General features: G+C 39.6%; 1 protein-coding gene across 5 annotated transcripts in view; it reads right to left on the bottom strand.

Annotated features, from left to right (window-relative positions):
* The window catches only part of MYO1B (myosin IB), a 116,716-nt gene that overhangs the window by 84,344 nt on the left and 14,935 nt on the right, over window positions 1-17,437 (bottom strand). For all 5 annotated transcript variants that reach the window (XM_074872731.1, XM_074872734.1, XM_074872735.1 and 2 more), the window contains exon 2: window positions 13,587-13,727. In XM_074872731.1, the coding sequence (XP_074728832.1) occupies window positions 13,587-13,721 (135 nt within the window). In that variant the 5' untranslated portion in view covers window positions 13,722-13,727. The remainder of the gene's footprint in view (window positions 1-13,586; window positions 13,728-17,437) is intronic.

Below are 17,437 nucleotides of genomic sequence, written 5' to 3'. Positions count from 1 at the left end.
CAGCTCCCTGATCATCTTTGTGGCCTCCTCTGGACCCGCTCAAGCAGGTCCATGTCCTTCTTATGTTGGGGGCCCCAGAGCTGGACACAGCACTGCAGGTGAGGTCTCATGAGACTGGAGTAGAAGGGGAGAATCCCCTCCCTCGACCTGCTGGCCACACTGCTCTTAGTGCAGCCCAGGACATGCTTGGCCTTCTGGGCTGTGAGCGCACATTGCTGGCTCACAGTCAGTTTTCCCTCCACTAATACCCCCAGGTCCTTCTCCTCAGGGCTGCTCTCAATCCCTTCATCCCTCAGCCTGTACTGATACCAGGAGTTGCCGTAACCCATGTGCAGGACCTTGCACTTTGCCTTGTTGAACTTCATGAGGTGTGCATGGGCCCACCTCTCAAGTCTGTCCAGGTCCCTCTGGATGGCACATCCCTTCCCTCCAGTGTGTTAACCCTTCCCTATCTAACTTTCATGTCTAAAGCAATTTTATGCTAAATGCTAATCAAATTTGGTCCTAAGCAGAAAGCTAGGAGAGCAAGATTTCTCATTTTCCATAGCGTGCGTATGCACAGGCAAGCTGTGAACTCACATGGCATTTTCTGTCCCATTTAAAACAGTTGAACAAACTAGACTGCAGTGATAAAACAAGTAGCATGAGGCGTCCAGCGACTCTCGTAGTTCACCCTTATAGTGTTTACTACCCACAGGATACAATAGAAACAGCCACTGCTTCTACAATGAAACACAATACTCCACTAATTGGGCTAAAGACCCACCATTTCTAATCGACACACACTTTCTACTCTCCTTTGGAACTGACCAGAAACCTGCAAAATGTTTCCCCCCACACATCCAAGCCCAGAACAGACCTAACACCCTAGAAGCACACCAAGATCCCATGCAGAGCACTGCGAGGTGGAGCAAGCCTGAAGGTGCCTCACATCTTGGCAGCCAGGCTGCAACTCAAAAGAGGTACAACTCCAGCCTGCCTTGCACCACAACCCAGGAGGCAAGCGCCTCCAAAGACATTCAGATACAGACTGTTGAGAAAATCCCCAAATAATTAAGATTTTTGATTCTTTCAAACACACACCACAGTGTGTGCTTGTACATATTTTCTTCAAATAATAAAAAAAAAAATTGTTCTAGTTTTGTGGTCATCCTCCCCCTAAGGAGGAAAGTGTTTTCCATCTACGTCTAATCTCTTAGGCTGAACGAGAAAAAATGCAAAAACTGCCTTTCTACAGTGTTTGCTTTGCTCTCTCAACACATGCGGCTTTGGCAATTTGCAAGCCTACAAATTCTTGGCAAGAATAACAGATAACCCAAGAGTAAGAAGCTTTCTGGTCTTCACAAGTGCATGGATACTCCAGTTAGGACTTTTTCCTGATAAAACATTAATATATTAACTTGTTTTCTCCTAAATCTTAAGAATTTGTGAATTCAGCCTGCTGTGAAATCAGTGTTGGAAAGTATCAGCAGAAGAGATATGAAGGCCAGATCTTGAAGATTATATTTTGAAACAGGAATTCTTTGGAACTCAAAGACTTGCCCTTTCCAGCTATTCTTCTACCATAATAGCATACAATTTAATTGCAAAGTTCCCTGAAGTACCCTGAGACGCCAAGATAAAGATGAGTGAAAGTGAAAACCTTGATTTTTAACTTTGAATACAGGCGTTCAAATGAGATTTATTTAGAACCATCTCTTCATAGCTAAGTATTGCTTAGACAATGTATTTTGGGAATTCAAATCAGCTGTTTGTTGTCAGGCATGAACAAATACAGACCATTTCCTAAAATACCAATATTTCAAAAGGTCAAATGACTATATAGAAACAAAGACATACTCATGTCCATTTTAAACACCAAGCCAAAGTATGCCAAGAAATCATTGTTTTTGCTGAAAAGCTGCTTACAAGAACTAATACATTTCCTCTTATAAAATGCCAGTATCTCAAAGCTGATGCCTAATAGCTACTTGCTACTGGTGGTCTGTGAGATTCCACTTAACAGGGATAAACAGATCCAGAAAATAGCTTTCCCACATAACATCTGCCTTCCCACCAGAACTCTATTATAAACAAACAAAATAAATGGCTTAAAATCCTTGAGCAAGCAACAAGCACAGAAACATTCCAGTGCTGAAAGCAGAACGCTCAAGAGTAGTGGGAGACCATACCGTGGCACCCCAGGGACTAAAGAGATCCTTCATTTTCCCTGTTTAAGGAAAAAAATGAAACCCCAGAGGAATGTCCTCATGATGATGAACGCACAAAATGCAGTCAGGAAATTTGATTTCTTTCTTGGCTTTGACATGGTCTCATTATGCAAGTTTGGGCAAGATCTGCCGTCTCCTCAAGTTTTGCTAACTAGAGACTCTTGATAATACTCCTGTCTCCAAAATTCTACTTTATTACAATAACTCACAAAGGCAAATTCTGCTTCCTTGGTGTGTTTGTCCAGAACCCAAACCAAAAGGACTCTCACTCACTGTTTATCAGTGCATCTGTCATGTAGCACGGCAACACTGTAATGTGCTAACATTTCACCTGTGGAAAAGAGCATTCAAATTTCTATCAGGTCAAATGACAACACATTCTGCATTCTCCACCAAAACAATGCATACAATTCCTTCCTGTTCAGTAAACACTTTAACACCCCCAAGCAGGAAGAAACTTCTGAATCACAATTCAACTGCGGAAGCTGATAATATTTGTTACACATCACTTCCAGGTACAGTTGGAGATGCAACGACCAAGACACTTTGATGCCTGTTTTTTACCCCCTAAGACTGAAAGCCAACGTTAACTGCTTGGGACAAGATATTACTGCTACTTCAAGCTTATATGAGCCTTGAAAGGCCTTTGGTGCCTTTCTAACCCAAGCAGCTTTAAGACTGGCTTAATAAGAGGCCTGAAATAGAAAGACAATGTGAGGTTCCCCTCACTGTTTGGGAGAAACTACAAGCAGCAGCCTCTTCTCAGCCAAGCGCTGGGGAAAGCTGTTGCTAGAAACTGGCAAACTGCCTGTGGACCTTTCCAGCTGAGAAGTTGCAAAAACCTTACAGACAGCCTGACAGAAGGTCCCAACACACCTCAGCAGCCAGGACGCACAAGCGCTGAGGTGAAATCTGATACACAGAGAAGAGGCAGTACAGGCCAGAAGGAGAGCTTTTAGAAGACCACTAGTAGAGCTTATTGGGAGAACATTTCACACTGTGGGACACAGTATATTAGTAAAGCTATTTTTCCTCCTGGTAAAGTTAGTCTTGCAATACCCCAAGGGCCCGGAAGAGAGAAGGTTCCAGCTGCAGAAGCCAGGGAACTTTATCAACGGCAGTTGAGGCTGCAGAGCTAGGGCTATCCTAACAGTGTGCTCTGTATCTTTAAAAGTATTTCTGGATCTGTTGCATCCTCTGTAAAGCAACCTTCTGCAGAATTTAAAATCATTAAGCAGCTACACAGATTTGCTGCAAAGCTTCTGGAAGTGTACTTTACATCATTTTTGGCAGGTCTGTTAAAAACAAACCAACTACTTCTTACCCGTGGTAGCCTGTAACGGTCCACAAAAATTGCTCATGCACACAAGTCACTCCTGCTGTAAAATGTCCAATTGCTAATGTACCCTGCAAGTGTGCTGAATTCCCAGGGCCCAATAAGATTACTCTATTTACTTATTTTTTAAAGCCTAGAGCATAAAAACAGAAAATAAATTCTAGTAAAAAAAGATTGCTAGTGTGGATACCGATTCTCCCATTTATGCAGATCAATTTTAATACTCCAGATATGCATAATGCACATTTCTTTAATATTAATTATGCTCGAGTGTACTGGGTTCCTATAACTTTGAACAGTTTCAGATCACACCACGAAAACAATTCATTGAAATGAGAGACACTGAAGTAAGATCAAAGAGAAGTGTGACCTGATTTTATTGGAACAAATCCAGAACCAGGGCTTGGGCAGCACTGTTTTCTTTGCAGGGGGGAGGGCTGTGTACTGGTTTGAGGGTTTTTTTTTTTTTGAATGTGACATATGCAAAATTGTATTTCTAATATAATACTCATTTTCATTTGTATTTGCATGAACTACTGCGGCTCTGCATCTTGCCAGCTCATAAGCACATGTGCTGCTGCATGCTCAGAATAGCCAAGGCCAAGGAGATGGCAGACACAGAAGAAGCCTGTACTTACATGTTCTGCTTTCTGAACTGTTTCAAACTCAAACAGAACCTGGCAAATTTAACACTGCAATGTGTTATATTCCATAATGAAGTTTCTCATTTTAATAAACATTAGCAACTAGATCAGTACCTTATTAAAATATCATCTATTATTTGAACAATCATGCTGTGTGCTCAAATTTGTTTTTCATTGTGGTTGGCCACAAAAAAATAGCTAAACGCACCCTCCTGGTCTATTGTGTTTTTCAGGTCTGAAACACTCGCAAAGTTGCAAGACGCTATTATTTGAAAAGAATAAGATCAAGACTAAAAGCAAAACCACCTTAGGCCATTATTACTAATTCTGGGGTTTTAATTTACTGTATTACTGTGTAGGTGTTTATATTGTTTGGTGGAGAAGGATGGGCTGGGTACTTGAAAAATACAAACAAACTAGGATTTCATTCTGTAATACTCCAGGGTTTGCCTGCACAGTTTCATGACAGCACATAAAAAATAACTCTACCTGTGATCCAAGCCGTGCATCTGCATTTTGTGTTGAGCCAATGCCTCCTGCTTCAATGAGCCTGGAGCATGAGTAGAGCCTCTGGATACCATCTGCAAGCAACTACTCAGGCCCACCCCCAGGATCCCAAAAAGCAATGATTGAGTGGAAAAAACAAAAACTAACAAAGTTTGATTTCCTTGAACAGGAGCTTCAGTGTGGATTTTCCCATATCCAGTATGGGTTGGACTCACACAGCATCACACAGCACTAGTCCTTAGCAAAAGAAACTTCTGTGCTTTGACTCCTCTCAGCAAATACAGCATCTCTGCAAAGTTCCTGCCCAGCTTTAAAGAGGATGCAATAATCAGTGAGTTGCTACAGATAAGAAAGGCTTTTTCCACTCCCCTCACTGGAAGGAAAGCCAATGCTGAAAATTTACTTTTCCAAAAGCTAGTCTGCAGTAAACTTAAAATATAAACCAGACTCTCATACGTAGTCTTTCCCCCTCTTTCTTTCTCTCCATATATATATATGGAGAAACCTCTCCTTCTCCTTGATACTATTTTTCACTCTAGTTTTAATGAAGTTCTTTCAATTATGTTTGGTTTTGAGCAAAGAAACATAATAGTGGATTTCTGAACAAACACAGCCTATCCCCCATGATGATTAAAACTCTCTTGGTCAAGACCACCCTCTTGGACATTTTTGTCCCAGAAATATAGTGGACAAAGTCTGTATGTTGTAATAGGGAAAAAAAAAAAATAAACCAACAATTCTGGTAAGCTATTACATGTGCTTAATGCAGTTATTAATCATGATAGGCAGCCTTGTAAAACCTGGACAGGGCAGTAAAGACTGTAAAGAAAACTACATAGAAGAACACTAGATAAGTTCCTGAAATTTGGGGGAAGGGGGCAGAAATCAAGCAAAAGAAGAAACTGAGGCAACAGTACCCACAATTCAATCAAAACCATCTTATTGCTGGAGGAGACAAAATTCAGCATTAGTATGTATCACAGTCACGTACCAAATATGTTGATGGCTGATATAATGACTCAAGACACAAAGCTCAAACAGGTAACACAAAGGCAGAAGTGCACATCTATATCCCAAAGCAAACAATGACAACACAGGCAACCTATGTCAAACAGAATAACATCACTGCTACAATATTCTTCAACGGGGGCTTGATCCTGCAAGTCACTGTGCAAACAGCAGCAGTCTGAATAAGCTAGAGGTAACCCACACCGGCCAGGAACATGCCCTTGATCATACTGTAACCTGTTTTAGATTCGAGCCCCGAAGAAAGAGCAGAACGTTTGCCAGAGAAAGACACCCACATGGCAAGTTGAAGCGAGTACTTAAAGGGGATGCATGTGCAGATTATCAGGTTTCTCTTCTGAGTTTCTCGAGGGCACAGAAATCTCTCCTCTGCTCACTGAATATTGCTGGTAACCTCACAATCATTATGACAGACTCCACTGTTGTTATTAATGAAGCAGATTAATCATCTCAGCCATCCGCCTCTCTGACTACATTGGGATGTTTTTACATAAACAAACAAAATTCCTACGCAGGATGCAATTACAGATGAAACCTGTAAAGTAAGTGATGAGGAAGTCAACCCAAAGCAGACATGAGAAGTTTTAAGGCAGGCATTTAAATACTCCAGACTGTCAGTCCTTGCTCACTTTTGAAAAGATAAAGATTTGTTTTCATAAGCAAACAGTAGCTGGAGATTGGATAGTCTCTATGCCAAGAAATCATTGGTGAAAACATTAGTGAGAGCACTCATTCCAAAACGTTTCATTATTTCTGTACGAATAAAACATGGGAGGGAAGTCTCCTGCCATGCTGCAGCCAAGACTAACGTATGTTCTTCAGCATGAGAACCATGTTTTTACAGTACTTGGATGCTTTTACTTCTATTTCTGTTATTTGCCAATATTTCATTAATCTTCCTTTTGTGTTTTAATTTCATATAATGTCCACTGAAACCACTAATAAATGCCCAAAATGTCATCATCACCTTAGTAAAGAAATACACGGAATTTTGGGGAAGAGCCAATGCTGTAACAGTCCCTGGGACCCTACAGGAGGCATTTCCTACACCTTCTCTCTTTTTTCAGAGTGTCACATCAGAGACAAAAAAAGAGAGTGTGCAGAGAAGACGACCCCTACACACAGCCCACAAGATACATATAATTTTCTGTGATCCTTATTCATGTCTTCTTACTCCTTTACGCAGATACTGAATACGGCCCTACAAATAAGTGCCTCAAAGGCTGTGCTCAGCATCGTGGGAGCCGTACAAGAAGGAAAAGAAACAAAGCACTGCCTTGAGATAAGTCACTCTCCTCCCACGAAGGACTTCAAGGTTAAAAGTAACCAACCTACTGGCTGCAAAAATCTTTACTCCTGACTCCAGGCAAGTTATAAAGTTTGTTTTACCAGAGCAGGCTGATGCAAAGGGACAGAGGACCGATGGGATTTCTACCTAGATAACAAGCAAAGCAAGATTTACAGGGACGCAGAATACTACTTCTTAGACTGCAAGCTTATCACAGGAAAAGAGATGCCTTGGGCACACAAACCCGTCTTCACATCTGAAGCAGAAGCAGCAGGCTTCAAGGCCCTAGCCTGTGGCAGCTGCAACAATATTATTGCTACAACTCAGTAGCTTCCCTCAAAGAGGGAAACTGTGGAGGCACTGCTGGGAAAATTGCTCAAGCCAATGCAGGCATCCCCCAAGGGAGGAAGAGAAGGAGATCTGAGGAAACTTGGGTCCCCTGGGCTCCCATCACAGGCAGATGGATGCCTCTCAAACCATCCTGCCTCTTAAGAAATGACTCAGTCACCACACCTGCCACTCCTCAAACTCCCAAAGGAAGACCAGCAGTCCAGGCTGGACTTGCTGCATAAACACAAAATACAAATTTTACGCTGTAAATACAGCGAAGTACAAGAGAGCAGGGCCGGGTCTGGCAGGGGGTTAGGCTCTGCATGTTGTTGCAGGAGCAGCAAAGGCACAGACCTGCTACCAACAGGCATGCATGCAACTAGGATGTGGTCGAAACCTCAGGGGACAACAACCCTCTTCAAAACTCAACAAAGGACACCATCTGGCCTCAAAAACCACACACTAAAGACTAACATGATCATGCTGACATCAGAGGATAATGAAATTGAGAATAAAATTGAAGTTCAACAATCACTTGATCATATTACAATGAAGATTTTCCCAGCAAGCTGCATTTACGTTTCCCAATACCACAAAACTCTGTTCTTCACAACAGCAATAGTTACATGGAGGGATGGTCACACAAGGCCAATGCAGACCAAAACAACTGGTCTCATTCACATAATTCTGTCCCCCACCCTCTTCTTCCAAATATAGCATCTGGAATACCAGATATGGGTATGAGTGCAGCAGGAATAAAGTCGGTATGCTTGACAGCAATTCAGTACACTCCTAAATACTGTAAAGTAGCTGAAAAGGGGGTGAATCAATAATACAGACAGACATAGCAGAGCAAAGTCCAGTCAGAAGAAAAAAGGTTACCCCTAAAACATTTAAACAACAGAGATCAACAGGAAGCAGCTCAGTTGCAGTGTGCTTGTTTCACAAATAGCCACACCACCAGAAGGCAGCCACAAGGATGCTACCTCAAACAGCTAACACTGAGTTATTGCACTGGAATGCCAAATATTTAATGTTTCAGTGATAAAACAACATGTGTTCAGTACCATAAGACTGTTCCTGCCCAAAGCAGCCCACAAACTCCACGCACAGAAAATACAAATTAAACGCTGACATCAGAGAAAGAGTCTGTTTTGTTGTAAGACCAAAAAGCAAACAAACATTTTCTTGTAAGGGACACAATGTTGACCTCTGCAAATTTGGGAAGACTTCAAGAAACAACATAACTGCAGGGAAAAATGTGCAGGGCAGCAGAATAAAACCATATCTGGCCTCTAAAGGCTGATTCCCGCGAGCCTACGCAGCTCCGCTCCCCTCCAGACTCCTCACACCTCCCTTGCTGCTTCCACACGCCTCATAAAGCAACAAACCCAGTACAAAAATAAGTTTCAGACAGATACATATATTACAATTTATCTCAAATCTCTACCATTCCTGAATTACTGTAAATGCACATATAGACAGATGCCCCCCTCCCATTTGTCAGCATCCCAAAACACAAAGGAAAAATAATTGCTGAGCTGGATTGGCTGAGCATATTTCAGCCAATTTACCAAAAAAAAAAAAAAAAAAAAAAAGGTTCAGGGAGGGAGTTCAACAGAATGAGTGAAAATTCATCAGTCACATACAAACTGAATTTTATTTGAAGTTTTCCATGCAGTCTCTAGGTCACACATTTTGACCACACAAAATTCTCCCTGGAACCTTCAAATAATCAACTTTGTTACTTTTTGCTACTTGCTAACTGCATTACCCATGAGCCCTGTTTTACTCTGTAAAGTTAAAGAAAAACTCTCATAAGCTTTCGTTACTGATATTTACAGAAAAGAACTTTTGCAAAAAAGTGATGCAAATTTTATCAATGAAAAGTTTAAGAGTTACAAAAAGAATATAATAAACAATTACAGCTTTCTAATGAGATTTTTCTTGGTCAGACATACCCCAGACATTTCCAGACATGACTAAACTCCAAGATTCCCATTTCCAATTAACACAAGCATGTTACCCAATGAGCCCTTCCCCCCAAAGCCACTCAACACAAGATTACTGCAGAATCTGATGGTCTTTAGTAGAATATTTGGCCTAACTCCAGGTCCACCAGCCTTTATGCTTATTTTTACAGGCACAGCCTCCAGCTTTGCGCTCTGGTATGCAACCTAACACCCAAGTCCATTAAACTTTCCATCAAACACACATAAAATTGAACAACAGGTAATCAAGCTGTAGTCTGTTCTCTAACTGTTAGGAGTACACTTACTGCCCTGTTTGCACCATGGCATGAAACGTAGCTAATTTTCCTGAAGGGTTTACAGTGACCATACCCAGGATGGTACAAGAGGATCCAGATCTGAATGTTCTTGCAAGGGGAGCTCTTGCAGACAACATCTGGAATTTCAAAGGGGTAAATGGAGCTGGCACTAGGATCTCCAACATCAAACATCCAGCGTCAAACATAATTACTGTGAAAGAGACTAGAAAAGACAAAAAAATTTATTCTCCTTCAGTGGAATGAGCCCGTTTATCTTGTCTTCTTTGGCTACAGGGAGAGATTTCGCACTGTTCAGTGATGGCTCGATCTGACTCTCACATTTCATATAATCATAGAATCGTTTGGGTCGGAAGGGACCTTTAAAGGCCATCTAGTCCAACTCCCCTGTGATGAGCAGGGACATCTTCAACTAGATCAGGTTGCTCAGAGCCCCATCCAACTTGACCTTGAATGTTGCCAGGGATGGGGCATCTACCACCTCTCTGGGCAACCTGTTCCAGTGTCTCACCACCCTCATCATAAAAAATGTCTTCATTATTATCCAGTCTAAATCTACCCTCTTTTAGTTTAAAACCATTACCCCTTGTCCTATAGCAAGAGGCTCTACTAAAAACTTTGTCTTCATCTTTCTTATAAGCCCCTCTTGTTGGTTTACCTATCAAGACTGGCTAACACAATTATGCAACGTCTGACCAAACAGCATTTTCCAAGCTATCCATCTCACAGGTCTCATTCCTCACAACAAATCTTTTTGAAGGTTATAACTGCAACTCCATTTTAAAACTAACATATGTAGCACAGACACAGCCATCAGTCTACAGGAAACTGCTTAGAACTCATATTGAGTAAGCCCTGGTTTACTGCTGTAGAAACATTTCAATCAATTCGTGTGGCTTCAGTTTGACTTAGTTTTTTAAACTTGGACACAACTTTTGGTAATGCCTACAACGGAGCACTGACACGAGGGTTGAACTTAACCCCACAACTGAGCCAGGAAAAGACAAATCCATTCCCACTGCCCTCTGAAAGGATTCTGAGAGGTCAACTTATGTTTTTAGCTTGTTAGAGCTGAAGAAATCTGCAGTCTTTGTTAAGCACCAACAGTAGCTCTTTAATAGTCCAATTTGGTTTCCCCAAGATAGCATGCAAACTACGGATTTTACATGGTAAAACAAACATTACTTCCAGATGTAACAAGGCTTCGTTGTGCTCATCTGAGTCTAAAAACAGAAATACAAAGTGTAGTTCTCATGAGTGAAGTTTGGGGAGAAGAGAGTGGGTGGCAATAAGGAGAAGGGAGATAAGAGTTCACACTTGAAAATTAACAGGGTTGTTACTGTGAGCACCATGCCAACTGTTACTGTTTTAAAAGTTTTCTAAAATAAGCAACAGTGGCATGAAACTTGCAGGGCAGTAGAACTGATACAGAAAGGAGATAATATCCCTCAAGGGATTTGGCAAATAAAACCATGCAGTATCACAAAATAAGTAACTTGTACATTTGGTAGCAGCATGTGACACAGACATAAACATCTATTTCCTTCCACCACTGATGTAGTGAATGTTTTAATACTTGCAAAGATCTGCATCATTTTGCCTTCATAGTATGGATTCACAAACAGTACTTGTAAGACCTTAAATAAAAAAAAATATCACATGATCAAACAAACCTGGAGATAGAAAGGGTAAATGATAGTGCAACAAACTACAAGGGAATGATTCAGGTGGGGAGGGTGGAAATCCTTTGGTTTTGGCAGCAGTTCATATTTCTCAACAGAGCATGTTTAAGTATTAGGCTTTCCCACCTGCAAGGCAAAGGATCCTACATTGCTAGAGAAAAGTGACACCTTGTATCACCTGCCAAAGCACATAATACAGCTAATTACATTGCACGTCAGTGCCAGGCCCAGCCGAATTAGAAGCTGGGGGAAATACATGCTTCACTGTCACTGTCTCAAAGAACTGTGTGTTTGAACATGGTTGTCAGCTAGCATGTAATAGCAGATAAAAATAAAAGAGATTACCCATTTGTCATTCAAACTGGTTTCTTTCAAGAAAAATCTATCCAGTCTAAATTAATTAGAAACATGTAATGAAATACTTTGCAATCCATAGTAGTTTACAGTAAAAAAACCCAAGCATTGAGAAATCCATTCCCATATGAATTAGAGCAATCCTTCTTAAGAGACTGTGTAGTCTAGGGTAGTCTCACAAAACAGGTTTCTATCCTTAATGCTTTAAATAAAACTTTCAAATATGACCCAAAGATGGGGCAAGCTAGAAATGTCGTCTTCAATCTCCAGTTCATTTTCCTTCTCTTCTCTTTCATATTTTCTTGAGCTAAAGTGGTATGAGATGATTCAGTATCACCCACTTTTGCTGTAGGTATTCGGAATATAGAGTTAACCCTAAAACTGATGTGAAACATGTTAATTACACAAGCCACTGACTGAAAAAAACCTCTGAAACCCAGAAGAGGCAGCCACTGCAGCTATTAAATATGGAGGACTTGCCAGAAGCTGGATGAAAGAGCAAAGAGGAGTCTGATCTCTACCTGCCTGTATCAACGTCTAAGGGTTATCAAGAGGGAACAGACTATACCTTCAAGGAACAAGGAAAATTTAAGACACAAATTTTTGGAAATGTAACTCTCAAGGGTATCAGGAAGATTTTTTTAACCATTGTGGAAGAAATCTTTCCACAAATGTAGATTGTTTCGGTTTCTTCTCCAACAAGGTTTTAATGGATACTGAGAGTCTTTACCTTATCTTAATTTTCTGGTTAATTTAAATTGTCAGTCCAAACTTAAGGAGTAAATAGGTGGAGGTGATGTAATAGCAGATAAGTGCAACTGTATATTACTAAGCTAATGCCTACAGAAAAGGGAATAGGCATAATTGAGCAGGAAAATTACTTCAAAAGAAAGATGTGGCAGACAATGAACCGCAGAGGTACAAAAGCACAGACTGTAAGGGATAGAAGAAGCAAACAAAAATAACATAGATCCTCCCATATTGGAGGATGGAGAGGAAAAGGTATAATGAAACCACGAAGATTCAAGTGCTTAGCAAGAAGGAAAAATACAGTCACACTAAAAATTAAAAAGGGGGGAACGGCTAAGTTATAAGTATACAACACATCTATTTGATTGTAATAAGCTGCAGATGCAATTGCTCGCAGATCATAGCTATACTCTGGCTTAAATATTTCAGCTTTACTCTTAAAAGACTTACCTTTCACCAGCAGTCTTGGAAAGTCACTACAAATAATGAAGTTCATACAGCCTCAGCAGTACAACAGATACAATACTGTGCACATTTTAACAAAAATGGAACAAAGAGAGATGAAGCAGGAAATGAAAGGCTTAACTGGAATCACAATTTGCCTCTTCATCCCTGCCTGTGTTTCAATTGTCAGTTCACAACATCTCTCCTATTGATCATCATTCAGAGATTAATATGCCTGAAGATTTTGATTATTTCCACATATATCCAATCTTATTCTTTCTAGTTTAAAATCCAACCATTCTAAGAAACATAACTTCTTTACAAATCAAAGACAGCGGGCAACATTTAATAGTCCTAGCATATTCCAAGCATTTATTGTTTCTACATCAACTTGCTCGAACATCCTGGAAGTGCCTTCCCTGTAAGTGAATTATTTATAACTGCAATGTCCTCTGACAAAGGAGTATCAAAGTTATTGTCATCGTCAGTTCAGGAACTATTTTTTATGCAATGGGGAAAAAGAAAAAGGAAGAATATCCCAGATGGAAATGATCAAATGCAAACAACGAAGTACAGGAAAGACTACAGCACAAGTAACGTTTAAAATATCCCTAATACAATAGATTATGTTCACACATTCAGTCTACGTGTATCCTTATAAATAAGCACATATTTTAAGCATGACAGCATAGCTCCTCATAGGATATTATTTGTTAACATATACTCACATATACTTCATTGTGATCAAAGCGCTTTTTCAGATTATTGATGAACGAATCTTCATTAAGTGGCTCTAAAAGAACCATATCTCCCACCCCTATCATGTTGTCTAGAAGTGACGTCTTGACCTCCATTTTGGCCATTTTCTCCTGCAAAGAAAGAAATAAGTATAAAACAAAGAGCAAAGTTAGCTCAAAATTATTCTAATCATTCACAGGCATTATCCGGTAACACTATTTAAGGAATACAAGTTAAAAACCGATCGATGACACTACTTTATTTTTCTAATGAGCATTCTCACAGTCATTCTATCTAACCAGGTAGTCCACACAATTCCAAAAATTTAACTTCTAACAGACAACAATGCCTTCTAGTCCCCCACACATTAAATATGAAACTGCACGAAACAGGAGTGAAGATTCCAGTAGGTATCACCTCCAGATTTTTTGGGCAACTTCAACGCAGTGTTCAAGTGTATGCAAAACAAAGTTTTATCAAAAGCTACATCAACATCTCCAGTGTATCAAATTAGGGTTTGAATTTGTCAATACCCTAATCTGAATTTCTTCTCACCCTTAATTGCATTTGTCCAAGTCCATCAACTTTTAAATGGAAACCAACTAAGTGAACTCAGTCAGAGACAAGAACCACACTATTTTATCTTAATTCATGAACCCTGTACTCTGGAGTGCCTATATTCCAGTACAGTACTGCTCTTGGTTACAGGAAGCTACCAAATCACTTCATTTCCTAACCAGACTTAATTAAATTATGGATTTATTTGTAGTTTTATTGCTTAAGGGGGCATTTTTGTTGGGCAGCAACAATCCAGCTGACAAGTGGAGACCCTGCATCTATATAAACAGAGTGGCAAAAGGCAGAAGCGGGTCTTAAACAGGGGACCAGGATCAAAGTAATCAAGTCTGATAAAGGAAGTAATTCAGACAAAGAAGTCAAGGTCAGGCCAAAACACAACACCTATTTCATCCTCCCAGTCTTTTATCCTTCCAACCCAAATGCTAGAGAAGATTAACCAAGCTCCTCAAGAACTCCAGGCACACAGTTACTGCTTTCAGCTTTCATGACGAGACTGAAAAATGAATGTATTAGCAGTGGCGGCCGGCAAACAGGGAACCAGAGGCGAGAGAACAACTTTGCTGACAACACAAAGCAAGAACCAGCTACTGCACAGCTACAGCTACACAAAACAACAGTTGAACTTCACCAGTCAGCTGGAACCTCTCAGCTACTAAATGCTATCAGGCTTGCTCCCCTATCACCGCAGCATATTTTAATTCTAAATATTTTTTTCTTTTTTCAAATTGCCTTTCCTTTTCCAAAATGCCTTTGAACAGCTATTACCTTATACAATCAGCATTAACTTGCCATAGTAGCTATCCATCAGATAACTAATTTAAAACAAGCAAAGCCTTTTATGTCTTGCTTCTGTCCACAGCCAATGCGTTACTACATGTTATTTGATTTTCTGAGCAGTGAGTGACATTTGAGGGATATTAGATCAAGACTTAACTTGCGTTTGATGTTTTTCCAAATTCAACGAAGAGAAGTGCCACTCCACAGGCGGCTAACAGAAGTGATACAACAAGATCCCCAAAACCTGAACCAAGCCTGGGAATTACTAGAAATTCACATGGAAATGCAGAAACAGTGCTGAACTATGGTAACCAACCAAAGCTGAGTCAACTCTGCTAAACAAACAAAAGAGCATTTATTTTAAACAAAAACACTAGACAAATATTTTTGTAGAGAAAGATACTTTTATTCTTAAAAGTTCACCTCTCTGAATCACAAAAAAAAATTTAAATATTCTCAAAATCTTTTCAGAGGTATCACTTCAATTTCTGCATCCATTAAGACAAATTCTTTAAACTACCAGTCTTGTTTCAATGACCTAATTACTTCCCATACATCAACTAATGCTCAAATAATTTTTGAAAGGCTGAAAAAAAAAACCCTCCTCAAGTATGGAACTTATTAAATATTGGGTTTGTAGCCAAAAAAACCAAAAAAGCCAACATAAAAATCCTAATATGGGCAATTTCAACCTAAAATTTAAGTTCTAAGTAGTATACCTCATCTACCATTGTGAAATTACACACCACCTACCACACTTCATGCATCACTGCTCAGGAATTTCAAGACCAAGAGCAGCCAAACCCATCAAGAACATTCATGTATTCCCAAGCTCAGAGGCACGTTTTGCAGAAGAGGTGCACAAACTATTAAAACCTGGATCAGAAAGATGTATACAAATATTAATTTATCAATATACTTGAAAAGTTCAATTTTATGGTCAAAGGTTAATTTTCAGCTTGTTTTTTTCCACAATAATTTAACATGATACTATGTTTAACACGCAAGCTAGAAAATATTAGAAACATAGGTAATGAAAAAATTGGACAATATGCCTAGACATTTTGTTTAACTGAATTCTCAAAATTATTTGCAATAGCTTAGCCTTTGCAAAATATTCATTATAGATTACCTCCTACACCGATGTATGATTCAAGAGCATTCTGCCATACCAATGTTGTTAGCCCCCACTTTGGTGGAATCCAATCATAATCCCTGCTCTGGTTTAGCTAACAACAAAGGAAAATATGGCAAATTTCTGGGATAATTTGGTTGCCTATCTGAGGTAGTAAGTCCGGAAAAAAGCACTGTTAAGAAAAGCCAATAATGTTTAAGCATACACTACACAATTAGATTGAATTTAATCAATAATTGAATTGAAACTACTAGAAGAATTTAATAGATCAATATATACAGCACTTTCAAAATGCTGATTTTAAAAGTAGCTTTTAAGAAAAACCTCAAAAATCAGCATACTACACAGAAGAAAAAAAAAAAACCACAAAATAATCAAACCCTTGCTTCACTTTTAAGAGTAAACTTCAGTCAAGATTTTTAGCAATACATCACTAAGCTCAGAAACATCAATCCACATCCATGTCCAAGTATTTTTATTTGCCATATATTCAAAGATGCCTTGCCGCTGGAAATCTCTTCCCATCAGTGCTGGTGACAGTGTGCTCACCACAATATGGAGAACAGTACATAAAAGTAAGCGACTTCTACCTAAATGTGTATTCATGTACCTTTAAAAAGATGAACATTTCTTGGGAACTGTTTTCGAGAACCTAAACTATGAGAGGGGTGGGACCAGAACATGCTCCCAGTGCCTGAGAAATCAGTAATGAATGAAACCGAAGCTGTGCTGGTGCGAGAGCAAATGCTGGCAAACAGGAAATTAGGTTCGAGGAAAGAACCAGAATGGGTTATGTCCTTTAAAACAAGGACACCTTCAGTGATTTTCAAATGAAGACTGCTGAATGGGGAAAGGTGGACTGCTGTGAGGCCCTATTTGAACTGTGCTGTAATTTCAAACTGGAAATTCAATAAAAAATAACCTAAAAATATAAGTGGTACTCCCTTGATTTACCTAATACCTTGCTTTTGTGACTGCAACATCTCATTCTGTTGACATCAAGAAAAACAAGAGTTGTATAAAGATTACAGCTGTAAATTATTAATATAGCAACAAATTAGCTCAGCAAAAAAAACAAAATTCTTCTAACGCTTGCAGTCTGCAAATCAGATTCTTCCTCAAACATTCCCTGATCTCTCCCACACCCACTTACCACTTGAGTCTTCTCCCAGATTTACCCTTCTTATTCCTAAAGCAAACATCGTCAGCATCTCAGAACATCTCCCTTCTCTCTAGTCACTTGCCAAATCTGTTCTTCCTCACTTTGGTCTCATATCTAGGCCTTAATTCAATGGAGTGAGAACACTTTCAACACGTTTCCATTCTCAGAAAAAAAAAAAAAAAATTCAG

The sequence above is a fragment of the Strix uralensis genome, chromosome 6, assembly GCF_047716275.1.
Source record: "Strix uralensis isolate ZFMK-TIS-50842 chromosome 6, bStrUra1, whole genome shotgun sequence".
Lineage (NCBI taxonomy): Eukaryota > Metazoa > Chordata > Aves > Strigiformes > Strigidae > Strix > Strix uralensis.
The sequence above is the reverse complement of the archived record's forward strand: the minus strand, read 5'-3'. Positions and strand labels throughout refer to the sequence as shown.